This window comes from Bubalus kerabau, chromosome 3 (assembly GCF_029407905.1).
Source record: "Bubalus kerabau isolate K-KA32 ecotype Philippines breed swamp buffalo chromosome 3, PCC_UOA_SB_1v2, whole genome shotgun sequence".
NCBI classification, from domain to species: Eukaryota; Metazoa; Chordata; class Mammalia; order Artiodactyla; family Bovidae; genus Bubalus; species Bubalus kerabau.
The window spans coordinates 150,373,614-150,400,929 of record NC_073626.1 but is presented as its reverse complement, the minus strand read 5'-3'; the positions used below and the strand labels follow the sequence as shown (position 1 = coordinate 150,400,929).

General features: G+C 42.7%; 3 protein-coding genes across 4 annotated transcripts; 2 read left to right on the top strand and 1 right to left on the bottom strand.

The window, feature by feature from the left end:
- Window positions 1–1,569: 1,569 nt before the first annotated feature.
- On the top strand, window positions 1,570–3,330 carry LOC129647816 (gamma-crystallin D). The gene is made up of 3 exons (XM_055574782.1): window positions 1,570–1,578; window positions 1,658–1,900; window positions 3,058–3,330. The coding sequence occupies exons 1-3, from the start codon at window positions 1,570–1,572 to the stop codon at window positions 3,328–3,330; spliced, it is 525 nt and encodes a 174-aa protein (XP_055430757.1).
- Window positions 3,331–8,515: 5,185 nt separating this feature from the next.
- LOC129647815 (ubiquitin-60S ribosomal protein L40-like) lies at window positions 8,516–8,851 on the bottom strand. 2 transcript variants are annotated; one of them, XM_055574780.1, is made up of 2 exons: window positions 8,755–8,851; window positions 8,516–8,667 (listed from the first exon to the last, which is right to left on the bottom strand). In XM_055574780.1, the coding sequence occupies exons 1-2, from the start codon at window positions 8,849–8,851 to the stop codon at window positions 8,516–8,518; spliced, it is 249 nt and encodes an 82-aa protein (XP_055430755.1). The 2 variants fall into 2 exon arrangements, with proteins under 2 accessions (XP_055430755.1, XP_055430754.1); XM_055574779.1 differs by having other exon boundaries at window positions 8,516–8,851.
- Window positions 8,852–13,606: 4,755 nt separating this feature from the next.
- Window positions 13,607–16,393, top strand: LOC129647314 (gamma-crystallin F-like). Its single transcript, XM_055574455.1, has 3 exons — window positions 13,607–13,615; window positions 13,695–13,937; window positions 16,097–16,393. The coding sequence occupies exons 1-3, from the start codon at window positions 13,607–13,609 to the stop codon at window positions 16,367–16,369; spliced, it is 525 nt and encodes a 174-aa protein (XP_055430430.1). The 3' UTR covers window positions 16,370–16,393.
- Window positions 16,394–27,316: the final 10,923 nt, after the last annotated feature.

The window sequence follows — 27,316 nt, the reverse complement described above, 5'->3', positions numbered from 1 at the left end:
CATACTGGATAACAAGAACTGAAACATCATATTGTGCATAAGTGGTGTCTAATACATAAATATCAACTTACAAAGATTTAAGACCCAAAGTAAAGACAAATATTTCAATGAGTGACTAATTCTTTGAACATGGAAGAGGCTAAAGGCACAGGTCATCTTCCATTCCAGTGCTCTTTCCAGTTCATCAAATTATCCTCTTCCAGACTGATAAACGCTTTCTAAAGACCAGAGTCACAGCTTCTAGATATTTATTCCTCATTCTACCCATACCATTCCAGCTATAGTTCCTCTTTGTGTTCATGCAGTTAATTTCCTCTAAGTCAAAAGCTTTGTGTAATCTTGCTCCCCATCGAACAAAGGTGTATCTAGAGCCCACCAGAAACAGGTTTCTTAGGAATTTGATTTTATTTTACAATAACCTAAGGGGTAATCTGGTTTTGTGTTTTAAATGCATTACCTTTTTTTATTTCTTTGAACTTTTAGACTTTACCCTTTTATTTTAACTTTTTATTTTATATTGGCATATAGCCAGTTAACAACATTGTGACAGTTTCAGATGGACAGCAAAGGGACTCAGCCACACATACACATGTATCCATTCTCCCCCAAACTCCTCTCCCATCCAGGTTGCCACATAACATTGAGCAGAAATCCCTGTGCATTATGTCCTTGTTGGTTATCCATTTTAAATATAGCAGTGTGCATATGTCCATCCCAAACTCCCTAACTATCCCTTCTCTCCACCTTTCCCTCCCTGGTAACCATAAGTTCACTAAGTCTGTGAGTCTATTTTGTTTTATAAATAACTTCATTTGTATCATAGAAAATTTCCTTTTATTTCTTCTTTCTGAGATTAAGCATCTTAAAGCTATTCTCTCTTTTGAATTATAAGTAGCCAAGATGAAACACCTAATCTTCAATCTACTTCCATGCACAACGGCAACAAAATTAGACCAAATGCTAAAGATTCGTATATGTTGTTTTTGGTTTTTTACCATACAGAAAGTTTGACATTTTGGGAACCCTCTTGGTAAAACATTATAACTTCTTACACTTTTTAATGAAGAAGCTCTCTTAAAGGACTAATTTGAAATTTTCAATATTCAGTAAAGGTCATTTCTTTCTGATTAACAATTAGCATTCAATATTATGGCACATACTTCTTAGAGCTTAATTTCTATTTGCCATATCAAGACTCTGCCTTTTTTGTTGGGCCACTTACATTTTCTTGTTTTTCCCCAACTCATAGAAATAAACGATTGGAATATATATGAAATGGCTGAAGCTCTACTTCTATTATTAAATAGACAATGTCCCAGATTGCTTTTTTTTTTTTTTTTCAAACTGTCTCATCTAGCATCAGCCAGTGATAGAAACTCCAGAGAGAATGGGACCGAACTCCACAATAAGCCCCATGCACTCTGACAGCGAAGAGTAAAAAGAGAACACAAACATCCCTTCCTCACCCGGCGGCCCCTTTTGTGTTGTTCCTGCCAGCGCAGCAGCCCTCCCGCTATATAGAGCGCGCCGGCCCCACCGCACTGAACTCCATCCCCGCATCCAGCAGCCATGGGGAAGGTGAGCCCCGCGCCGGCGGGAGGGGCCCGCAGCCCGGCTGCAGGCCAGGCCTCTGAGCCTCTCCTTCCCTTCCTTGCAGATCACCTTCTACGAGGACCGGGGCTTCCAGGGCCGCCACTATGAGTGCAGCAGCGACCACTCCAACCTGCAGCCTTACCTGGGCCGCTGCAATTCGGTGCGTGTGGACAGCGGTTGCTGGATGATCTACGAGCAGCCCAACTACCTGGGCCCCCAGTACTTCCTGCGGCGCGGCGACTACCCGGACTACCAGCAGTGGATGGGCCTCAGCGACTCAGTCCGCTCCTGCCGCCTCATCCCCCACGTGAGTCCACTTCCGTAGCAGATCCGGGCCCTGTGGACTCAGAAGGGATAGTTTCAGACAGAGGTTCAACATTTGGAGTAGTGATCATTCAGAATAACAGAGTTTGAGAAGGAAAGTAAGCTATTGTATATTATTGTATATTAGTTCAATATAATTTGCCCAGAACAAAAGCAAATTGTTGCCCAGTTCAGTTCAGTTCAGCCGCTCAGTCCTATCCAATTCTTTGCGACCCCATGAATTGTTGCCCAGGTACCAGTTAATCAACAAATATGTATTGAGTAAGAATGCATTTGCAGCCCTGAGCATGTATAAGATAGAGGTCCTGACCTGGAATTATTTACAATGGAGTTGTAGAAAAACCTCTAATATCACTAATATTTCAAAGAAAAATAATTAGGTGCTACTTTCTGAGCAGATAGGTGTGGAAAAGGATACTTTTACAAGGGTTAGTTTTTGTAACACCCTTTCACCTTTTTGCTCCCCACTTGTATATTTTAGTTTTTCCTACCTGTACAAATAAAAGTGCTTTTTGTCAAGGGAGAATGACACAGAGATTTTACATGTGGGCTACACAGAGTTCACATGTGTGTTAAAACACTAAGGTTTTTGAAAAGTTTTGAATCAGTCCTTGGGCTGACTGATTTTTCTTTCTCATTTTTCCTCATTCATAAATTATTAAATGAAAATCAAGCATTTAACTGAGAGACTTCAGAAGCATCTAAGTCCTTGGTGATCTTTCCAAGATTTATTTTAAACTCAATGTAGGATCATTCATTTCATAAACTGATTTTCCTGTTCAAACACGCATGCCTGAAAAACTAAAAAAAATCTTCAAAATGGCAAAAAGAGTAGTAAGCAGTTAAAGGTTTGGTTTCTCTATGGTACAGTGTCCTGAGCATGGTTAGCAGTTTGTCCTGCGAAATATATGAATGTATTGAAGTACAAGAGTTCCTTCTTAATTTTTAGTCACACTTTACGATGTTGAAAAGGTACTGAATTTTCACCTTTGAAAGTGAAGAGTATATAAAGATTCAGAAGTAATTCATTTTCACCTTATATTTGAAAATGGCTTGAGCCTCACCAAACTGAATGGCATGAATGTGTTGGAATCATTTCATGGTTTGCTTTTCTCCTCTTTCCACCTCTGGATGGGCCAGGCTGGCTCTCACAGGCTCAGACTTTATGAGAGGGAAGATTACAGAGGCCAGATGATAGAGATCACTGAGGACTGCTCCTCTCTTCAAGACCGCTTCCACATCAATGAGATTCACTCTCTCAATGTGCTGGAAGGCTCCTGGGTCCTCTATGAGTTGCCCAACTACCGGGGGCGGCAGTATCTGCTGAGGCCGGGGGAGTACAGGCGCTACCATGACTGGGGAGCCATGAATGCCAAAGTGGGCTCCTTGAGAAGAGTCATAGATATCTATTGAAATAAAGGCATCGTTTCTCAATCTGGAAACTAATAAAATATTTTCTGTTTTCCTGGCACTGGTTTGCTTGTGCTTTCCCTTTTGTCTTACTTTTATTTTATTATTTTATTTATGTACTCACACACACACAGAAGATACAAGTGGAAATCAAGGTGTATGATATTCAGATAACAAAATTCTCTCACTAGAACTATGCTTTCATATGAAGCAGAACTTTACAGCTTGTGAAACACTTTCATAATACATATCTTATTTGACTCTCTGGCCTTTAAACATGTTGCTGCTTCAGACTAGTTTGCTAGAAATCTCGCCAGTTTTTCTTTGAGGTGTGAGGATCTGAAAATTGAGGTTCAGAGATGGTGTGACCCACTTTTCAAATCAAGGATTCTAAAGCTAGTTACCACAATGGGCTTCAGGAGATTTTTAAATTCCCTACTGCTGCTGCTGCTAAGTCACTTCAGTTGTGTCCGACTCTATGCGACCCCATAGACGGCAACCCACCAGGCTCCCCCGTCCCTGGGATTCTCCAGGCAAGAACACTGTAGTGGGTTGCCATTTCCTTCTCCAATGCATGAAAGTGAAAAGTGAAAGTGAAGTCACTCAATCATATCAAACTCTTAGTGATCCCATGGACTGCAGCCCACCAGGCTCCTCTGTCCATGAGATTTTCCAGGCAAGAGTACTGGAGTGGGGTGCCATTGCCTTCTCCGTAAATTCCCTAAATTCCCTAAGTTGTATGCAAAAGTTAAGTTCACACATCTCTGACAGACTCTATTTCTCTCCTTTCATTAGTTTGCTTTTTTTTTTTAAGTGTTTGATATTGATTCTTATCTGATCTCATGACACTTTTTGGACATTGAAACATAAGTGGACAAATGCTGATGAGGAGAGGAGATGGTTCTGGAAAATTTTTGTCTTCCTGATGAAAGGGAATAGCTGTCTACGGTTCCCTCTTATTTTAGGCATTTTACATTCAAGGGGTGACAAGCATGAGGGAGAAGCCACAGTTTCAGAAATGCTGGCCTGCATGGGGTCAAACCCCTGAACCAATGCTAACTATTTATTAGTCAGGGCTCTCCAGAGTAACAGAACCAACAGGATCTCTATAGATATGAAAGGAAGTGGAAGTGTTAGTCTCTCAGTCGTGTCCGACTCTTTCCAAGTCCATGGACTGTAGCCCATCAGGCTCCACTGTCCAAGGGATTTTCCAGGCAAGAATACCGGAGCGGGTAGCCATTCCCTTCTCCAGGGGATCTTCCCAACCAAGGAATCAAACCCGAGTCTCCCGCATTGCAGGCAGATTCTTTACCATCTAAGCCACCAGGGAAGCTCAGATGAGGAGATTTAATCTAGGAACTGGCTCATGTGATTATGGAGGCTGAGAAGTCCCATAGTCTGCAAGCTGCAGAGTCAGGACAGCTGGTGGAATAATTCAGTCTTGAGTCCAAAGGCCTGAGAACGAGGAGTACTGATATGTCTAAGAACAGAAGACTGATGTTTCAGCACCTGCAGGTGGAGAAAGTAACTCTCTACCACCTTTTTGATCTATGCAGGCCCTCAACAGACTGAATAAGGCATAGATAGAGGTGATCTTCTCTACTCAGACTACCAATTCAAATCCTAATCTCTCCCAGAAATATCCTCACAGACACACCCAAAAATAATGTTTTGCCAGCTATCCGGGCATCCCTTATCCCAGTTAAGTTGACATAAAATTAGCCATCACACAAGGCTAGCAATCCTTTACTTTGAAACTTCTTGTAATGGGAGTAAAATAAACCCACATTTTTTTTATGCCACTGTCATGGGTGTTCTGTTATTTGTAGTTCAATACACATTTCTGGTTGACACAGAGCATACCTTTTCCCAACGTAACTGCTTAGAACTTTATTCAAAGACTCAAGGAAATTCCTAATGGAAAATCTCTACCCTTCCCCCACCCCAAAAAGAAGAAGAGAGGGAGAAAGTGAGGGAGGGAGAGGGAGGGTAGAAGGCAAGTCATTATAGAGCAATGAACTCATATGATATTTAACATATTTCAGACTTGGAGATTATCTAACTTAGATCATTCATTTTATATAAGGTAAACTAAGGTCCAGTTTTAATTTCAAACAGTTAATAATAGAAGTACATCAGAATTCAGAACTCACAGTTCAGAAAATCAGAGATTTTCCATTATGGAATCAGGAAGATTCTTGTCAAAATAACGACAGTGCTAGCATACAGATTCTTACCATGAGGTCATTGCAAGCAACTAACCAGGAATTGAATTAGATACATAGGATAATCCATAGCTGCGTTCCCTGTATGCATGCAGGTGTGTGCTCAGTCACGTCTGACTTTTTGTAAATAGCCCACCAGGCTCTGTCCATGGGATTTTCCAGGCAAGAATACTGCAGTGGGTAGCCATTTCCTCCTCCAGGAGATCTTCCTAACCCAGGGATTGAACAGCATCTCCTGTGCCTCCTGCATTGGAGGCAGATTCTTTACCACTTGAGCCATTGGGGAAACCCAGTATTCTGTCTGCTGCTGCTGCTGCTGCTGCTAAGTCACTTCAGTTGTGCCCAACTCTGTGTGACCCTATAGACGACAGCCCACCAGGCTGCCCCGTCCCTGGGATTCTCCAGGCAAGAACACTGGAGTGGGTTGCCATTTCCTTCTCCAATGCATGAAAGTGAAAAGTGAAAGGGAAGTCACTCAGTTGTGTCCGACTCTTCACAACCCCATGGACTGCAGCCTACCAGGCTCCTCTGTCCATGGGATTTTCCAGGCAAGAGTACTGCAGTGGGGTGCTATCGCCTTCTCCAAGTATTCTGTCTACATATATACAAATATGATAGCCACACAGTTATATACATTTATAGCTGTATATGTATACTCTCCATATGTATGTATATATATGTATTAATATATTGCCTGTATAAGGTTAGAGGGAAGTATAACATTGTTATCATTTACATTCTCCTGCTGCTTATTGTCTTGCATTTCATTGCTAGAATCGTAGAAAGGAGGAGATTATGTTTGTACTCAAAGACTGATCTGATCAAGTCATTTCCCTGATTAAAAACTTCTGATATTGTTCCACTGCCCACAGAGAAAAATTCTACCTTTTCAAGAATCTGGCTACAGCTTATCCACTTCCTCTCCAATTACCAGGCCCCAGTCATCCTTTACTCCATCTTTTCCAAGCACATGAAGCATTTTCACATCTCTTTGAATTTGTTCACATCTTTTCCTCACCCAGATTACTCTTCCCCACATTCTTCCTGGTGAACTACTCAACCTCCAAAGCTTGATTAGTTGTTGTTGTTCAGTCACTCAGTTGTGTCCAACTCTTTGTGACCCCATGGACTACAGCACGCCAGGCTTCCCTATCCTTCACTATCTCCCGGAGTTTCCTCAAATTAGAAATGTACCCTAATCCCTTGGCCAAAAATGGATCTGAATCAGTTATATACATTAGACTAAAATTAGCCAAAACACCATACCAAATGAGTAAGTAATATGGAAATCTACTCACACGATAGGAAGTCCTAGGGTAGCCCAGGGTTTAGGGATGGTTGATTCAGCAGCTCAACACTATCATCAGAGTGCAAAGTTTTGTCCATTTCCCACAATATTTAGTAACTGTATTATCCTGAAGCTGGTGTCCCTGGTACCATAGCTGCTAGCTGCAAATGGGGAAATATACAAGGAAGGTTGAGTGAAGGAAAGAGCCTAACAAGTTTTGCCTACAGCACAATTGTGTCCAGAGCACTAATTCCCAGCATTAAAAAAGACCCTGAAATATTACCAGTTCTTAAACGTAAGCTTTGGTGGTGTAAGATAGAATGAAATGAGTAAATGGGGAAAGAGGAAGAAAACCCAAGGAGGGAAAGGTACTAATTAAAAAAAACTTAAGACATTAATTTTATTAATTATTCTCAAATTATAAAGTAAGAGGACTGTAAGTTAAAATAAACTGTTTTAAATGCTTTTTAATTCCATTTAAGTCACTAGGATTCATCCCATTTTAATGTTTTCTTTTAACTACAGTAAAAAAAAAAATTTTTTTTTTTTGCTGCATCATGCAGCTTGTGGGATCTTAGTTCCCCAACCAAGGAGAGAGCCCTTGGCAGTGAGAGGATGGAGTTCTAACCCACAGTAGAATTATCGAAATCAAGAAATTAATTTTGAAAAATTCATATTGATTCCCTTTTTTTCTTGTTGCTAATGGAAGACTTATTAAATCATAGTAAAATATACATAAAATTTACCACTATAAGGCATTTTAAGTGGCATAAAGCACATTCACATCATTGTGCAACCATCAACACTATTCATCTTCAGAACTTTATCATCATCCCAAGCTGCTGTACTCATTACACAATAACTCCCCATTCCCACCTTCCCCCAGCCCCTGGTAACCACCATTATACTTTCTTTCTTTATAAATCTATTCCAGGTATCTCAAATGCATTGAATCATATGTTTGTCCTGTGTCTCACTTATTTCAATTAGGATAGTGTTTTCAAGGTTTGTCGAAGTTGTGAAATTTATCAAAATTTTATTCCTTTTTAATGCTGAATAATATTCCATTCTATACATACACCACATTTTGTGTATCCATACATCCATTCCTAAAAGGGCACTTGTGCTGTTTCTTCCTTTTTGCTATAATTAAGAATGCTGTGATGATCATTGGGATACAAATAGCTGTTTAAGTCACTGCTTTCAATTATTTTGAGTATGCCTAGAAATGGAAATGTTGAATCGTGTGGTAATTAAGTGTTTAATTTTTCAGAAACTACCATACAATCTTCCACAGTGGCTCTACCATTTTACAGTCCCATCAACAATGTACAAGTTTTCCAGTTTCTCTGACATCCTCACTAACACTTATTTTCTGTTCTGTTTTTTATAGTAGTCATTCTAATGTGTATGAAGTATCTCATTGCAGATTTAATTGCATATCCCTAATGATTAGCAATGTTGAGCATCTTTTCATGTGCTTATAGGCCACTGTATTATCTTATTTGGAGATAAGATAATAATCAAGACTTTTTTTTTAACTGCTCCATTCAATGAAAAGGAAACTTTACTGAGCCTTGGGGCTTAGGCACGAGGCCACCCTGCAGTCAAAGGAGAAGCCGGTGGAGGGGCTTTATTTAACCTTCTTCTTGGGGCGCAGGTTGTTGGTTTGGCCTCACTTCTTGCAGCAGTTGACAGCACGGGGGTGCAAGTGAGCATAACACTTGCGGCAGATCATCTTGTTGCAGTTGTATTTCTGAGCGAGCTGGTGGAGGGAAGGCTCAGTGATGCTACCTCGCAGAGAAAGCACCATGTGCAGGGTGGACTCTTTCTGGATATTGTATTCTGACAGAGTGCAGCAATTCTCCAGCTGTGTGCCCACAAAAATCAGATGCTGTTGGTCAGGCGGGATGCCCTCCTTGTCTTGGATTTTGGCTTTGACATTCTCAGTGGTGTCACTGGGCTCAAGGGTAATGGTCTTGCCCACCAGGGTCTTCATAAAGATCTGCATCTCTGAGTCTGCTGCTTGGCCACCTCATTGAAAAGAAAGGGCAAGCCTTTTTTTAAATTGGGTTTTTTTTTTTTAGGGGGGCATTGCTATTGATTTTGCTGAGTTGTATCAGTTCTTTGTACATTTTGAATATCAATCCTTTATCATACATGATTCACAAATAGTTTCTCACATTCCCTGAGTAGCCTCTCCATTCTGTTGATAGTCTCCTCTGATGCACAAAAGTTTTTATTTTGTCGGACTCCAATATATCTATTGCCTATGCTTTAGTGTTATATCCAAGAAATCATTGCCAAGTCTAAGCTCATGAAGATTTTCCTCTATGTTTTCATCTAAGAGTTCTGTAGTTTTGTGAAGCAAAGTCACTTAGAAGGACAGCGTGGATAGTGGAGTGAAGTTTATTACACTGGCAGGTCCGAGGCAGTTTCCTTTTTAGCCAGGGACCCCGACTGATTTTTGTGACAACCTTTTATACCCAAAGTATACGTGCTCAAGCCCACATCCACAAATTCTCTAAAGTCCACCGGGGACAATGTTAGTAAGAGATACAATCAGGTTACAGCCATAGATTTACATCTTGACTTACAGTTTAGTCTACATCAATAAACATTATTAAGATTACATAGTGAACATTACTTTCCTTCTGGCTCTGGGAGATCTAGGTACGGGGTCTGCCTGTTTTGGTTTTTATCTGTCTAGGAAGCCTGCTTGGCTGTTAGTATTTTATCTCTATGGCCTCCCTGGTATGCAGTTCAAAGTCCACCAAATTGTAAGATGCAGCTCCTTTTCTTTTAAAAATGGAGTCAGTCCAGTCAGGGCAACCTGCTTCTTTCCTTCTTTAGTTTTAGTTCTTATATTTAGGTCTCTAATTCACTTTGAGTTAGTTTTTGTATAATACATATTGTAAAGTAAGGGTCCAACTACATTCTTTTGCATGTGGATATCTAGTTTTCCCGATACCATTGCTGAAAAGACTGTTTTTTCTTCATTGAATAGTCTTGGGAACCTTGTCAAAATTTACTTGACCATATATGTAAGAGTTTATGTCTGTGTTCTCTATTCTTCCATTTGTCTATATGTCTGTCTTTATGCCAGTACCACACTGTTTTGATTAGTGTAATTTTGTAGTAATTTTGAAATCAGTGTGAGAATGTCAGCTTTGTCCTCCTTTTTCAAGATTGTTTCTGGGGAGTTCCCTGGTGTCTGGTGGTTAGAATTTGGCACTTTCACTTGCAGTGCTCCAGGTTCAATCCTTGGTCTGGGAACTGTGTGTGCTTAGTCGTGTCTGACTCTTTGTCACCCCATGATCTGTAGCCCTCAAGGCTCCTCTGTCCAAGGGCGTTCTCCAGGCAAGAATATTGGAGTGTGTTGCCATGCCCTCCTTCAGGGGGTCTTCCCAACCCAGGGATTGAACCCAGGTCTCCCACATTGCAGGCAGATTTTTCACTGTCTGAGCCACCAAGGAACTGAGATCCTGCAAACTACATGTTAAGGCCAAAATTAAATAAATAAATAAAAATTAAAACTTGCTTCACACACACAAAGTTTTGGGTATTTGGGATCCCTTGAGATTCTATCTAAATTTTAGGATGGGTTTTTCTACTGCCACAAAAAATATCATTAGAATTTTACAGGGATTACATTGTATCTGTAGACCACTTTGGGAAATATTCATATCTGAACAAAATTAAGTCTTCCAATCCATGAACATATGATGTTCTTCCATTTATTTATATCTTCTTTTCTTCAGCAATGTTTTGTAGTTTTCAGTGTATGATATACTCATGTTAAAATTTTAACATATGTTGAGTATTTTCCATATCCTTAAATAAATTCTTTGTGAATATGATTTTTGGTAGCTGTGTAGCATCTCATCAGAGAGATGCTCTATAATTTGCCTAGTTAATGCGCTATTTTGGACATTTCATTTGAATCTAATTTTTCACATTATAAAGAGTGTTCTGATGAAATGCCACTGTGCATAACATTTTCATGTACCTTTAGCTATTTCCTTTGGACAAGTTCTTACAGGTGAAAGCATTAGATCAAAGAAGTGAAAATTAAGAGGTTTTTTTTGTGTGTGTGGGAGAGGAATGAGGTCTTTTTTATTTTGGTAAAAAAAAAAAACACATAACATGAAATTTACCATTTTAACCATTTTTCAAACACATAGTACAGTGAACGTGAAAGTCACTCAGTAGTGTCCAGTTCTTTGCAACCCCATGGACTATACAGTCTGTAGAACTCTCCAGGTCAGAATACTGGAGTGGGTAGCATTTCCCTTCTCCAGGGCATCTTCCCAATCCAGGGGTTGAACCCAGGTCTCCCGCATTGCAGGCAGATTCTTTACCAACTGAACCACAAGGGAAGTCCAAGAATACTGGAGTGGGTAGCCTATCCCTTCTCCAGTGGATCTTCCAGACACAGGAATCAAACCAGGGTCTCCTGCATTGAAAGCGGATTATTTACCAACTGAGCCATTAGGGAAAGCCAGCTCTTTGCGACCCCATGGACTATACAGTCCATGGAATTCTTCAGGCCAGAATACTGGAGTGGGTAGCCTTTCCCGTCTCCAGGGGATCTTCCCAACCCAGGGAGCAACTATTGCTAACTATGTTGTGCAAAGATCTCTAGAACTTTTTAATCTTGTCGAGCTGAAAGGAGATTTTAAAATACTTGTCCATGGTGATTTTGTTTTTTGATTTTGGTCACAACTTGAGGCATGTGGGATCTTAGTTCTCCAACCAGGGATTTAAGCCTGCATTAGAAGCACTGAGTCTTGACCACTGGACCTCCAAGGAAGTCCTGACAGTGATTTTTAAAATATGGTCCTATGATTTTAATTTTTTCCTCCTTTCTTCTTCTCTATAGTTTTCACATTTCTATAAAATTAGAATTTTTGAAAGAAACAATGTGGAAAAGTCTTAATAAACGTATGTGTTTCAAATAAAATTTTTCAAGGCAAACAGTTTTTTGGCTTTAGGCTTAAGTAACAAGAATCCAGACTGAGGAATGAAACAGGATGTATCACAGTTGCATATAGTTGAGGACAAGATCCTTCTAAAGCAGTGGTTTGCATCCAGGGTTGATTTTGCTCCCCCAGGGGACATATGACAATATCTGGAGACATTTTTGTTGCCATAACCATGAGGGTGATGCTAATAGTATGTAGAGGATTGAGACCAGGGATGCTGTTCAACATCCTCAAATACAGTGGACAGACCTGCACAATTGAGATTTTTTTGACCCAAACTGTCACAACAGTATGAGGTTGAGAAAATCTGTTCTAAGAGGGGACCACCAGAAGAAGCTGGTGGAGGTGAGGTGGGAGGGGTTTAAGGGAAGGAAAGAAGATTCCAGCCTGTGGAACCAGAATATTAACCAGAGAGCAACCAGGCTTGCCCAGGAGCCAGGGGAGGTAGAGAAGGGAGAGTCTTTGCAAGATTGTAAGATTATAAATCTGTTATATTTGCATATAACCTTGAAATTGCACGCAGCTAGAACTAATTAGTCAAGGCTATGGTCTTTCCAGTAGTCTTGTACAGATGTGAGAGTTGGACCATAAAGAAGTCAGACCACTGAATAATTGATGCTTTTGAACTGTGGTGCTGGAGAAGACTCTTGAGAGTCCCTTAGACTGCAAGGAGATCAAACCAGTCCATCCTAAAGAAAATCAATCCTGAATACTCATCAGAAGGACTGATGTTGAAGCTGAAACTCCAATACTTTGGCCACCCGATGCGAAGAGCCCACTCATTGGAAAAATCCTGATGCTGGGAAAGATTGAGGGCAGGAGGAGAAGGGGACGATGGAGGATGAGATGGTTGGATGGCATCACTGATTTAAAGGACATGAACTTGGGCAAACTCCAGGAGATGAGGAGGGACAGGAAAGCATGCTGCAGTTAATGGGTGGCAAAGAGTCAGACATGACTTGGGGACTGACAACAACAACAGAACTAATTAGGCTTAACCCCTAATTTGCAAAATTACTGGTTAATTAAAAAGTTAGTTAAATAATAACCACCATGAGTTGCCTCATGAACTCCAGAATTGGGAGCTTCCAGGAGACACTGGCTGCGTCTGGAGGTGACCCTGGTCCACTCAGTCTCCAGGGAGCAGAGCTGAGCCAGGTGCATGAACAGGGCTTCCTGGGGTCCAGCACCCACCACGTTTCTTCCTCCAGTGTAATGTCTACTGCATCCGCTCCTGAGCTGTGAGGATGGGAGAAGCTTCTCTCAGGGGAAAATCCCATCCTCCTTCAACCGTCCTGTGGAGAAACCAGGTGCCCCCGTGTCCCACATCCTCACACAAAGGAAAAGCTCTCTCATCTAGACGCCTCCCGCTGGGCCCCATCTTGACCTCTGACCCGGTCACTACCCCGTGTCAGTTCCTCAAAAAGAGATCACTTAGAATATTTAAAAGATAAATAAAATATTTCATTACAAGTGTTAACGCGGTTAAGCGCTTTCGCTCGCTTCCCATCTCCTGAATAGGCTTCATTTAAAGGCCCCAGAGGCACCAAGTGACAGTTTTACGCGGGTCATCAGTTCGAAAGCTCTGGAGAGTCTAAGAGAAAACATACAGCAAGTCCCCCACCCCACCCCCGCCGTCATTATATAGAAAAGAGATAGAAAGGAAATCCTCCTCACCCGGGGGCCCCTTTTGTGTTGTTCTGCCAACGCAGCAGCCCTCCCACTATATAGACCGCGCGCCGGCCCCACCGCACTGAACTCCATCCCCGCGTCCAGCAGCCATGGGGAAGGTGAGCCCCACGCCGGCGGGAGGGGCCCGCAGCCCGGCTGGAGGCCAGGCCTCTGAGCCTCTCCTTCCCTTCCTTGCAGATCACCTTCTACGAGGACCGGGGCTTCCAGGGCCGCCACTATGAGTGCAGCAGCGACCACTCCAACCTGCAGCCTTACTTCAGCCGCTGCAACTCCATCCGCGTGGACAGTGGCTGCTGGATGCTCTACGAGCAGCCCAACTTCCAGGGCCCCCAGTACTTCCTGCGGCGCGGCGACTACCCCGACTACCAGCAGTGGATGGGCCTCAACGACTCCATCCGCTCCTGCCGCCTCATCCCCCACGTGAGTCCGGTCCCTCTGGGCCTGCCGTGGCCTCGGGTCACACCGATGCCCCAGAGCTGTGGTCAGAATGTAGGACGGTGGCCTTCCTTTGCTGGTTCTAACCGGGTTCTCTTTTCCTTTATAATATCTCTTAATTGAGAATACAATGCTCTTAATTGAGATTGTATTTTTCTTTGGTAATATTAAACTCACCTCTACTGGGAAAAAGTGGCATGGTATTTGTTCAGAGTGTCTATGCCACAGGCGATGAACTCCTCACACTCCAGAGGTCTTAGGCTAGTCCCTGGGCTATTTCTGTCTTTCCTCACCTGTAAAATGGGGCTACTGGGGCGGCTAATTGGAGAAGGCAATGGCATCCCACTCCAGTACTCTTGCCTGGAAAATCCCATGGATGGAGGAGCCTGGTAGGCTGCAGTCCATGGGGTCGCTAAGAGTCAGACACGACTGAGCAACTTCCCTTTCACTTTTCACTTTCATGCATTGGAGAAGGAAATGGCAACCCACTCCAGTGTTCTTGCCTGGAGAATCCCAGGGACGGGGGAACCTGGTGGGCTGCCGTCTATGGGGTCGCACAGAGTCGGACACGACTGAAGTGACTTAGCAGCAGCAGCAGGGCGGCTAATTCATAGAGCTGTGATGAGGTGGATAGGAGATTGCCTGGTACCTGGCAAGCCACCCTTCGCCCTCCAGATATTGACTACTTTGAACAACCGGGGTCTCTCAAGTCCTGCTTTTTGATTCAGCAAAACAACTGACCAGCAATGTGACTCCAGGAGCCCCTGCAAAGCCACTGCTATCCAAATAAAGCCCAAGCAGCCTGGAATTCCACAGTTAGGGATGTTATAATTTGACTATGACAGCGTCCTGTGGAAAATGTACCACTTTGGGTAACTTTGAAAGACCCTCAGAGGATTTAATGCCTTGATAGAACCTAGACTGGCATTAGAAGCCTGGAAATCTCAGCTTCCACCTTCCAGTCCTGACTCTTCTGATTACAGCCTGAAAGCTCTAGTCATTAGTTTCTCATAAAAGAAGACAGAATGGTTGCTCCACGTGTGTCAGGCTGTTGTGAAGATCAAAATTAGGTAACGGACATGTGAACCCTTTGCAAACCATGAAAGATGCCTTATTAGTAGTTTTTTTTTATGCCTCAGAATGAATTGTTTATGAGAACCTTTGCTAAGGAGGGTTTGATGGTGGAAGAAGGAAGGCTGAATACGTACCTGTCGGGAAGAAACAAGCAGATAAAAGCCAAGTGCTCCAAAGAGACAGACAGGATTCACCCAGGGCTAACAGCCTCCCTTCCATTTTCCTAAACGTCTTATAATCTATTGATCTAGACAGGCCTGCCTCATAATTTTGAGCTTCTGTTTTTATCAATAACCTTAAAGTATTTTCCCGTATCATACGTTAGAGCTGAGGACTGAAACCTAACCATTACGATGGCTCTTGCTTTTTAGGACTTCAGAAAAGCAGGACTCAAAGCAGAAAGGAAGGGATTAGGAGATGTCTGGTCTGAACTGCTACCAATCTATGTCTTACTCTGGGGAAAGCAATTCTGCTTCCTCTCTCCCCAGCCTCTTCTAAAGCTACTGAGATCCAAAATAATGCCTTTTGCCAGGGATATATTTGCCTTTTAATTTTAAAATCTAATTATTTTTATATCCTCCAAGGAGAACTCCAGGCCACCATAAGTCAATGGTCTTTATAAAGGAGAGAACAAAAATTATATATAAAATTGCTGCTTAAAAATGGTACTAAGTAGGTGCTAAATATGGTTCATGTAGGTTGTGGTCCTAGAAAACTCTAGGGAGCACCATGCATATCCTTTTTATTTTGGCCACACCCCACAGCATGTGGGATAGTAGTTCCCCAGCCAGGAACCAAACCCACACCCACTTCATTGGACGGGTGGAGTATTAACCACTGGACCATCAGGGAAGTCCCACATATCTTGATCTATGTGAATGGCACTCTCTTCAGTTTTGCAGTGTGCAGTCTACCCAACTGTACACAGTTGACCCTGGTGTTGGCTGTCTTTTTGTCATCTTTGATATAGAAAAAAATTCTAAATGCCCATTCCCCCAGGGGTGTGAGTGATTGGTGGCCAAAGACTAGGTTTTCTGACTTTTCCCATCTGCTGATTGCTGAACCCACAGACCAGCTCCCACCGGCTGAGGATCTACGAGCGAGAGGACTATCGAGGCCAGATGGTGGAGATCACGGAGGACTGCTCCTCGCTCCATGAGCGTTTCCACTTCAGTGAGATCCACTCCTTCAATGTGCTGGAGGGCTGGTGGGTCCTCTATGAGATGCCCAACTACAGGGGGCGGCAGTACCTGCTGCGGCCGGGGGATTACAGGCGCTACCACGAATGGGGGGCTGTGGATGCCCGAGTGGGCTCCTTGAGGAGGGCTGTGGATTTCTATTGAAATATTTTTACTCTACCTTTTTCTCTATCTGGAAGCTAATAAAATATTTCCTGTGTGTTTCCTGCAGTTATGTAGCCTTCTTTTCCTTTCAGACTCCTTGGGTGGACTCAGCAAAATAAAAGCTAGGAATAATGTGGCTTTTCTTACACGTGTCAATAGAAAGCATGGCTAGCAGTTAGAGAGTCTGGAAAGAATGTCTGGGTCCAAACACTTACTTACATCCTGGCGTGTGAAGTCAAGTGGGCCTTAGGAAGCATTCCCACGAACAAAGGTAGTGGAGGTGATGGAATTCCAGCTGAGCCATTTCAAATGCTAAAAGATGGTGCTATTTAAGTGCTGCACTCAATATGCAGGACTGGAAAAGATCAATTTTCATTCCAATCCCAAAGAAAGGCAACGCCAAGAATGTTCAAACTACCATACAACTGCATTCATTTCACATGCTAACAAGGTAATGCTCAAAATCCTTCAAGCTAGACTTCAGCAGAACCGAGAAATTCCATATATACAAGCAGGATTTAGAAAAGGCAGAGGAACCAGAGATCAAATTACCAACATCCATAGGATCATAGAAAAAGCAAGAGAATCCCAGAAAAACATCTGCTTCTGCTTCATTGACTACGCTAAATCCTTTGACTGTGTAGATCACAACCAACTGTGGAAAATTCTTAAAGAGATGGGAATACCAGAAGACCTTACCTGCCTCCTGAGAAACCTGTATGTGGGTCCAAAAGCAACAGTTAGAACTGGACATGGAACAACAGATTGGTTCAAAATTGGGAAAGGAGTACGTCAGGGCTGTGTATTGTCACCCTGCTTATTTAACTTCTATACAGAGTTCAGTTCAGTTCAGTCGCTCAGTCATGTCCAACTCTTTGCAACCCCATGAACCGCAGCACGCCAGGCCTCCCTGTCCATCACCAACTCCCGGAGTCCACCCAAACCCATGTCCGTTGAGTCGGTAATGCCATCCAATCATCTCATCCTCTGTCATCCTCTTCTCCTCCTGCCCTCAATCTTTACCAGCATCAGGGTCTTTTCAAATGAGTCAGCTCTTTGAATCAGGTGGCCAAAGTATTGGAGTTTCAGCTTCAACATCAGTCCTTCCAATGAACACCCAGGACTGATCTCCTTTAGGATGGACTGATTTGATCTCCTTGCAATCCAAGGGACTCTCAAGAGTCTTCTCCAACACCACAGTTCAAAAGCTACATCATGCAAAATGCCAGCCTGGATGAAGCACAAGCTGGAGTCAAGATTACTGGCAGAAAGCAAAGAGGAACTAAAGAGCCTCTTGATGAGGGTGAAAGAAGAGAGTGAAAAGGCTCGCTTAAAATTCAGCATTCAAAAAACTGAGATCATGGCATCCAGTCCCATCACTTCATGGCAAATAGATGGGAGAAAAGTGGAAACAGTGGCAGATTTTATTTTCTTGGGCTACACAGTGGACAGTGACTGCAGTCATGAAGTTAAAAGACACTTACTCCTTGGAAGAAAAGCTATGACCAACCTAGACAGCATATTAAAAAGCAGAGACATTACTTTGCCAACAAAAGTCCATATAGTCAAAGCTATGGATTTTCCAGTAGTAACATATGGATGGGAGAGTAAGACCGTAAAGAAGGCTGATCACTGAAGGACTGATGCTTTCAAATTGTGGTGCTGGAAAAGACTCCTTTGGACAGCAAGAAGTTCAAACCAGTTGATCCTAAAGGAAATCAGTCCTAAATATTCATTGGAAGGACTGATGCTGCAGCTGAAGCTCCAGAACTTTGGCTACCTGATGTGAAGAGCTGACTGATTGGAAATGACCCTGATGCTGAGGAAGATTGAGGGCAGGAGGAGAAGTGGGCAATGGGGTAAGCTAGCACTTTTAGCATTTTTGTCTCACTTTTCTAGTTTGTAAGAATGGAAGTAATAATATTTTTCACTTCATAGAAATTAAATGTAGTTTAATGCAGTTGTTAGTCCTAAATCTCTCACAGCGAATGGCATGCACAAGCACTGCCGTCCTTAAATTTATTTGCATACGAACCACCTGTGGGGTGGGTCTAGGAATCTGCCTTTTATCAGTTGTCCCAAGTCATTCTATTGCAGGTGATCTTCAACCTACTATTGATACTTTGAAAACACTAATGTACAAGGTCCAGATACTCAGTAATAACTAAGGAACACTTACATTATAAGTACTTACTATATAGCAGTTATTTCGCAGGATGAAAGGTGAGGGAGGTAGGGAAGCACGATGGGGAAGAAAAAGCCAACTCAGCTGGGTCCCTTGAAGTGTCCCATAGCTTGGATCGTACTTCTGAGTTTCTCCCACCTGGAGGCTAAGGATCTGGGGGCTGGTATTCCCTTTGTCTTTGGTCATGGGGCAAGGGAGCCATAAAACTCTCAGAGCCTTGGGACTCTATGGGATGGTGAAGGGTAATCTTCAGAAGGCATCAGGGCCAGCATTAGTTCAAAGCCTGAAGAAGCTGGAAGGTAAGCACACGAGCTGGAAAGAGGGCTGAGGGGATCTCGACAGAGTATACCTTGTTGGTACAGTAGGGACAGTAAAAGTGTCTCCCTTGTATGTTGTGAGGTTAAATGATATGATGCCTGTAAACACTTTAGTATAGTGTCTGACACATAGTAAGTGCTCACCAAGTGTGTGCAATTACCATCATCATCATTACCACCACCATCATTAAGTTCTACAGATTTGATAGTGCTCAGCCACTCAGTCGTGTCCACCTCTTTGCAACACTATGGACTGTAGCCCACCCAGCTCCTCTGTCTATGAGATTTCCGAGGCAAGAATACTGGAGTGGGTTGCCATTTCCTTCTCTAGAGGATCTTCCCAACCCAGGGATCAAACCTGTGTCTCCTGCATTGGCAGGCGGATTCTTTACCACTGTGCTACCTGGGAAACCCTAACGGATGTAAACGTTGTGGGAATGCCATGAAGTAATCATGTTCCACAGAAAGAAAGAATGACATATACAAAAGGAACATGTGGGGAATTCAAGTTGATTGAAGCATGAGAGACCCAAAGAAGTAAGAGAGAAAGAAGGTAGTTGGATGGTAAAAGCCAGATCTGGGAGGAAAACAGCATCAATCATCAGACCTTGGTGGGGACGGGAGTGATATCGTTAGAAGGCTCAGGACCAGCATCTAGAATCTGAACTCCAAATTGAAAACGATTTTAAAAAATAAAAGGAGAGCAACAGAAAAAGCAAAACTATTTCAAATCTACATAAACTAAAATCAGTAAAGGCAGGACTCCCTTGTGGCCCAGTAGTTAAGACTCCGCCTTCCAAAGCAGGGGCCATGGGTTTGATGCCTGGTCAGGGAACTAAGATCCCACATACCAGGGGGCAACTAAGCCTGAATGCCACAACAAAAGATGGAAGCAGTGAAGATCCTGCATGCCACAGCTAAGACCTGACGCAGTCAAATAAATAAATAAATGTTTTTTTAAAAGACAACAAAGGAGAAGTGTTACTACAAAACACTAACCCATAAAAAGGAATGCATCTGACTCAGTTCTAATGAGGTGGATGAACCTAAAGTGAATATACAGAGTGAAGTAAGTCAGAAAAAGGAAGATAAATATCATATATTAACACATACGTATGGAATCTAGAAAGATGGTACTGATTAATCTATCTGGAGGGCAGCAATAGAGATGCAGACATAGAGAACAGATTTGTGGACACCAGAGGGAAGGACAGGGTGGGACGAACTGAGAGAGCAGCGCTGAAATATATGCATTACCATATGCAAAATTAGATAGCCAATGGAAATTTTCTGTATGGTGCAGAGAGCTCAAATCCAGTGATCTCTGACAACAGAGAGGGGTAGGATAGGGTGGAAGTTGGGAGGGTGTGGACATATATAGACCCATAGCTGATTCATGTCGATACATGGCAGAAACCAACATGATACTGTAAAGCAAACCGAAAGGGAAAGTTACTCAGTCGTGTCCAACTCTTTGGGACCCTATGGACTGTAGCCCGCCAGGCTCCCCCGTCCCTGGAATTCTTCAGGCAAGAATATTGGAGTGGGTTGCCATTCCTTTCTCCAGGGGATCTTTCCGACCCAGGGATTGAACCCAGTTCTCCTGCACTGCAGGCAGATTCTTTACCCTTTGAGCCACCAGTGAAGCCCACACATCAGTTAAAAATATATAAATTAAAATAAAAATTTAAAAAAACCACTAACACTACGGCTTCTTCCACAAGCCATGTGACCCCATTCTCCCCCAAGAGGTCTCAGCTACTCAGCCACTTAGACCTCTGAACTGGAAAAGGTGGTCGTATAAGAATCAACACAAGCTATTAAAAATCTTTCCATGCTCACTGCCACTCTTTCTTTCATTATCTTTCATCAAAACTATTCCAATAATTTATTAAGTGACTTATTTTTACCTCAGCTTTTCCAGCTTTCTTTAAAAAACATTTTTTTCCCTCTGAAAACAAAACTGGAATATCGAATACATTATTTTAAGATAGGGATTGTTTCCGTTAGAATTAACTGCTAAGGTTATTTGAAGAAACTTTAAAAAGAAAGAGGAAGGGAAGAGGAAGCAAGCAGAGAGATGCCAGTGATGAGAGGACTCTGGCTCAGGATGTGGTGTAGCATTTATGGAGGTAAGAAGTGGTGAGATTCTGAAGACAGAAACAACAAAAACTCTTGCTAGATTCAACATGGAGGTGAGAGAGAAGTTTGGTTTGAGCAACTGGAAGAATGGAGTTGCCTTCAACCCAGACAGGAAGAACTTCAGGGGAGCAGGTCTTTGGAGGAAAAATCAGGCATCCCATTTTGGGCAAGACAAGTTTGAGGTGTTAGTGAACATTCAAGTGGAGTCATTAACCAGGTTACTGATTATATTAGCCTGGAGTTCAGGAGAGAAGCTGGGCTGGAGATGCACATTTGCAAGTCATCAGTGGGTAGACAGTACTGAAAGTCATAAATCTGAACAGAATGCCCAAGGGAGTGTATAGATGCAGAAGGTGAACCCCAGCTTTAAGGGCATGAAGCAAAGAAGAAAGTGTGGGTCAGGGAAAGCTAACTTCTGTAACAAACGGCACCAACAGTTTAGTGACTTACACAATTAAATTTTATCTTTCACTTAAAAAATAATAAATTTTTAAACAATAAAAAGGGTTTTTTGTTTATTTTAAACATAATGACTTTTTGGCTAGTTCTTCAGACCAGATATATCCAGAAACATTCAAGTCAGTAGGAACAATGCCAACATTTTTAGAGAAATGGAATCCAATTGTTTTATATCACTTTTATCTTTTTGCCCATTATACTAGAAAGCACTACCTACAAGTTCATTGAGGAAATTTGGAAAATCGTAATGAAGACTTAAAAATACCAGAGTGCCTATGCACCCACATTTAGATTTATTAACAGATTAAGGACTTCAATGCTGTAGTAAGTAGAGTTAGGCCTGGTGCACAGCTGCCTAGATTTATTTTCTCTAGGTGACAGCGCCACCCAGTGCTCACTGGGAGGAAGTGATATAGTTCAAAAGCCTTTCCCTGACTTCACAAATTGAGATTGTTTTGCACCTTTTAAATACACTGAGTTAAGCCATGAGGGCAAGGTAAACTTATAACTTAGCTAAAGATCTTATTAAGTGTAAATTGTACTCAAATAGCAGTGTCTGAGAGCTTTGTGACATCGCATAAGCATACGGAGAAGGCAATGACACCCCACTCCAGTATTCTTGCCTGGAAAATCCCATGGACGGAGGAGCCTGGTAGGCTGCAGTCCATGGGGTCGCTAAGAGTCGGACACGACTGAGCAACTTCACTTTCACTTTTCACTTTCATACATTGGAGAAGGAAATGGTAACCCACTCCAGTGTTCTTGCCTGGAGAATCTCAGGGACAGGGGAGCCTGGTGGGCTGCCATCTATGGAGTCATACAGAGTCGGATACGACTGAAGTGACTTAGCATAGCATAGCATAGCATAAGCATACACTAAGAGAAGGTGGTTTCCTAAAAGAAAACAGGACTGATGGATGATCTGTGTTCCCCTGAGCAGCTGTGGCCCTTCTCAGCAAGAAATTCAGCGCTTGTTTGAGTCTTCTCACAGAGCCTATGTGTACCCCTCCATCTCTCAACATCCAACAGATCCACTTCTAATTTATGAAACTTTGAGTTCATGAGTAACATAGATCTTGTGTGTGTGTGCTCGGTTGTGTCCAATTCTTTGTACCATAGACTGTAGCCCATCAGGTTCCTCTGTCCATGGGGTTTTCCAGGCAATGATTCTGGAGCAGGTTGCTGTTTCCTACTCCAGGGGATCTCCCTGGCTCAGAGATAGAACCTGTGTCTCCTGAGTCTTCTGCATGGGCAGGTGAAGTCTTTACTGCTGAGCCACCAGGGAAGCCCAAAATAGATGCTATAGCATTGTTCAAATACTTTTTTCACTTCATCTTCAAGCTCAACACTTACTCGCTTACAATTTCTCAACCGACTCCTTTACATTTTTTCTCTAGTATCATTGCATATGAATAGTTCTTTCACCAGAGTATTGATTAATCTCTTTTAGAAAAAAGGGGCAGCTATGCCAAATCTCATTGGCTGCCTCTCTGTTTCTCTCTCCCTCTCTCAGTGTCTACAGACATAGACAGTTATTCTTTTTGGAAATATTTGTTTATTTATTTATTTGGCTGCACTGAGTCTTAGTTGTGGCATGTGAGATCTTAGTTCCCTGTTGTTTAGTCACTAAGTCGTGTCCAACTCTTTGCAGCCCACCCAGGGGCTACGGCACGCCAGGTTGCTTCCCTAACCAGGGAAATCACCTGAGCGCCCTACATTGGGAGCGCGGGAGTCTTAGCCACTGGACCACCAGCGAAGCCCCCATATATGGTTATTCTTATCACACTGGTCTCACTATGTCTCAGATCAGTCTAGGTGTATTCAGAGATAATGAAGAGCTCCTTGTCCAACTCCTCTGCCAATCCTTGCAATTTAAAGCCACTATCTTGGCTTTTTGGAACAACAACCAAGCTTTATGTCTGGAGGCTGTTTTGAGCAGTGTGTTTTTCTTCCAGCCTGAAACCTCCCCCTCCCAGCTTGTGCTGGTCTCAAAGCTGGAAATTGGTAACTGTTGATAGAGCTCAAGAATATAGTTCCTGTTCTCATACTCCTTGGGCTTTGTTGAAAGTTCCAGAAAAGCTCCACCAAACATTTCACACGGAAGGGTAAGTGAAAGTTGCTCAGTCAAGTTGGACTCTCTGCGACCCAGTGGACTATATAGTCCATGGAATTCTCCAGGCCAGAATACTGGAGTGGGTAGCCTTTCCCTTCTTCAGGAGATCTTCCCAATCTGGCGATTGAACCAGGTCTCCCGCATTGCAGGTGGATTCTTTACTAGCTGAGCCACCAGGGAAGAGGGGGGACACTGCAAATGAGCCCAAATCATACCAGTTCCACTGCACTCCCGCTTGGAAATGTAACCTCTCCCACTCACTTGGACTCTGTGGCCAAGTGTGGTGTGGCCTGCCTCACCTCCCAGGGTCCTGGCTTGGAAAGTAAGATAAATTCTATTTTACCTCATCATCTTTTCTTTCCTTGAAATCAGACTAGTCCATTCTAAACTAAATCTTACCAGATTCTTCACCATGGTTTCCATATCCTACAGCTCACTTCTTCTGCATCTTTTGTTCTTGAAAACTCTTCCTCTTAATATTTATTTAATCAGGCTCTATTAAAAATTTTTCTTTTCCCCCTTCACCATCCATTATAACCTCCATTCAATACTTCATGGTACACAATTTTCACGGTATGCATTTAAGAAGCAGGAGGTAAAAGAATCTGCCTGCAATACTGAGACCTGGGTTTGATCCCTGGGTTAGGAAGATTCCCTGGAGGAGGGCATGGAAACCCACTCCAGTATTCTTGCCTGGAGCCTAGGGGGCTGTAGTCCATAGGGTCACAAAGAGTCAGACACGACTGAAGAGACTTAGCACATAACCATCTAGCTGGTTTTCTGATGGAAGTATTGCTTCTGCATTCTCAAGTGCTAGTTTTGGGAATCAAACTTTGATACTAACATTACCATGGACTAGTTGTGAGACACCAAAGAAGCACTTAACTGCTCAGCTGCAGTTTTTACAGCTGCCCAGTGGGGCTAATAATAGTAAAATGCTATAAAATGCCTGATATATAGTAACTCACTAGATGTTAGCTATTATTGTTACATTTTGTTTATCTTTTTATTGTCCTGACTATAGTGTTTTGTACTTATTGTGGAATTTTAAAAATTATCAAGAAACTCTAAGCTTGGCTAAAAATAACGTATTTATAAGTGTATATAAGGGAGCTATAGTACCTAGAATACAGGAAATAATATATCTAATGTTCTCTAAACTCGTCAAACAAATTCCTCATCTCTAGGCCATACATCATAAAGGTATCTTTACTAAGATGTCACACTTTTTAAAGAGAATACCAGAATTGTGAAGAGTCTAAAAACCATTTCCTAAGAGTGAAGAACCTGGGACTCTTGAAACTGGAGAAGAACTAGTAAGTATTTTCAGGTATTTAAAAGGGTCCCATGTGAAAAAATAATCTAGACTAACTTTTTAAGTAGATGGAGGCAGTCTCATAAGACGGAACCCTTAACCCACAGGATCTGATGCTGTCTACCTCTAGGTGGATGGTATAACATCGTGTTATGTTGTGCAACACCCACTTGGTGTTGCGGAATTGCTTGATGGGGAGGTTGAGGAGGAGGAAGGAAGCTCCATGCATTTGGGGGAGCAGAATACAAAGCTTTCAGGGTATTGTGTGTGGTATGAGGGAAAACAATTGTGTTTTTCTTTACGTCTAAGAATGCTTCTCCAATAAAAGGAACCAGGGCTCCTAGGAGAAGTGATTAATTCCGAGGCAGGAATAGAGAAAATAAATATGAGTATGGAACATTTTGCGATACTGCTGCTGCTGCTGCTAAGTCGCTTCAGTCGTGTCCGACTCTGTGCGACCCCATGGACTGCAGCCCACCAGGCTTCTCCATCCATGGGATTCTCCAGGCAAGAATTCTCCCAATTCTTAATGGAGTGGGTTGCCATTTCCTTCTCCAATGCATGAAAGTGGAGAGTGAAAGTGAAGTTGCTCAGTCATGTCTGACTCTTAGCGATCCCATGGACTGCAGCCTACCAGGCTCCTCCGTCCATGGGATTTTCCAGGCAACAGTGATACTAGAAAATACTAAAAAATAAATAAATAATAGAGAGAGTCACAGGAGTCACACGGATGGTGATCCTAATGACAAAAGCTGGAACCATTTAAACTGCTACATCTCAGCTTGATTTTGGCTAGTGAAGATTTACTGAAACTGCTACCCTACAGGGAGCTTTTTAACATAACCACATGGTGGGAAGCCGACTTTTCACTGCCCGCTTTCCCCTTGGAGCTCTCAGTTTTAATATTTCCATTAACTTAGAAGCAAACAAAAAAATTCCCCATGAGATATAACGCACATTATTAAAATTTTAGAGATAAGACATAATCGGCACTGTTCAGATAATTTTCCATTGATACTTTATGACACAGGAAATACTGAAATTCCTTAAACATCTGGAGTACGTATCCAGACATGGAAAGCTGACTGGTGTAATATAACTCCCACATCAGTGAACAGGGATCAAGCAGCTTCTGAAAGGACAACAGTGTCAGAAGGCTCTCCTGCTGCTTTGCCAATGTTTCTTTCTGCCGTGTAGCCAATAATAATTGACATTTATGGTGTGTCCAGGGTGGCAAGCACAGTACCAGCCACTTCACATCCATTTGCTTGTCCAATCTTTTTCACAACCACCATATGAGACAGGTATTGGCAGTATCTGCACTTAACAAGTTCAGAGGAGTTAAATGATTAATCTAGGGCCACATACACATAGAAGGAGCAGAGCCAGGATGTGAAGCCAGATTTCTCTGACTCCAGAATCCTCAAAGTTTACCTAACTACCAACAAGCAGTGTGTTATCCTGCACACAGCCTCCACGCAGGATAAGGACATGCTTTGACAAAGGAAGGCTGAGGGGAGGGGAAAAGAGGGGGCCAGAAATATGTACAGTCAACCCTCAGAATCTGCAGGGAATGGGTTGCAGGAGCCCCCAGGGATACCAAGATGCCCAGATGCTCAAGTCTCTTCTATAAATGGCTGGTAGAGGGATTTCCCTGGCTGTCCTGTGGCTAAGACTCTGAGCTCCCAACACAGGGGGTCCAGGTTCAATCCCTGGTCAGGCAAATAGATCCCACATGCTGCAAGTAAAGATTTTGCATTCTGGAAATGAAGAATGCTGCAACTAAGACCAGATGCAGCCAAATAAACAATTTCTTTTTTAAAGTGACTGGTACAGTTGGCCGACTGCATCCTCCAGTTTGACATCTGAGGATTCAACCAACCATGGGTTGACACTGGAGGCCCGGGATGGAACCTGTGGATGTAGATGGCCAACTGTATGTTTATCGAAGAAAAAAATCCACCTAGAAGTGGAGTCAAACAGTCCAAACCTGTGTTAGTCTAGGGGCAACTGTACACTATTTCCTGGACAGAGTTGAAGGATGTAATCTCATTCAAAATGAGAAGAAAAGGCAGAGGGAGAAACAGGAAAATCTCCCCACTTTGAGGACTGCAAGCAGAGGAAAGAGGGATCTTTGCACCTAAAAAGTAAGAGCTGTATGGGGACTTTTCAGGCCTGTAACTCTCATGAAACCTGACTGGATGCTCTAACTTCTGTCATTTCAGACAAGTTCACGAGCAAGACCACGAAGGAGGGTGTGACTGTGGGGTCCCTGCTGCCAATGGACATTCTTGCAACAAATCTGTGGGCTCCACAGTGAAACAGAGCAGGACACTATGGTCCTTGCCCCCAGTGTCCTCAGCCTGCCTTTTGTCTGTGGAAAAACTAGCCAAAGAATAAGTTAGGGACTTCCCTA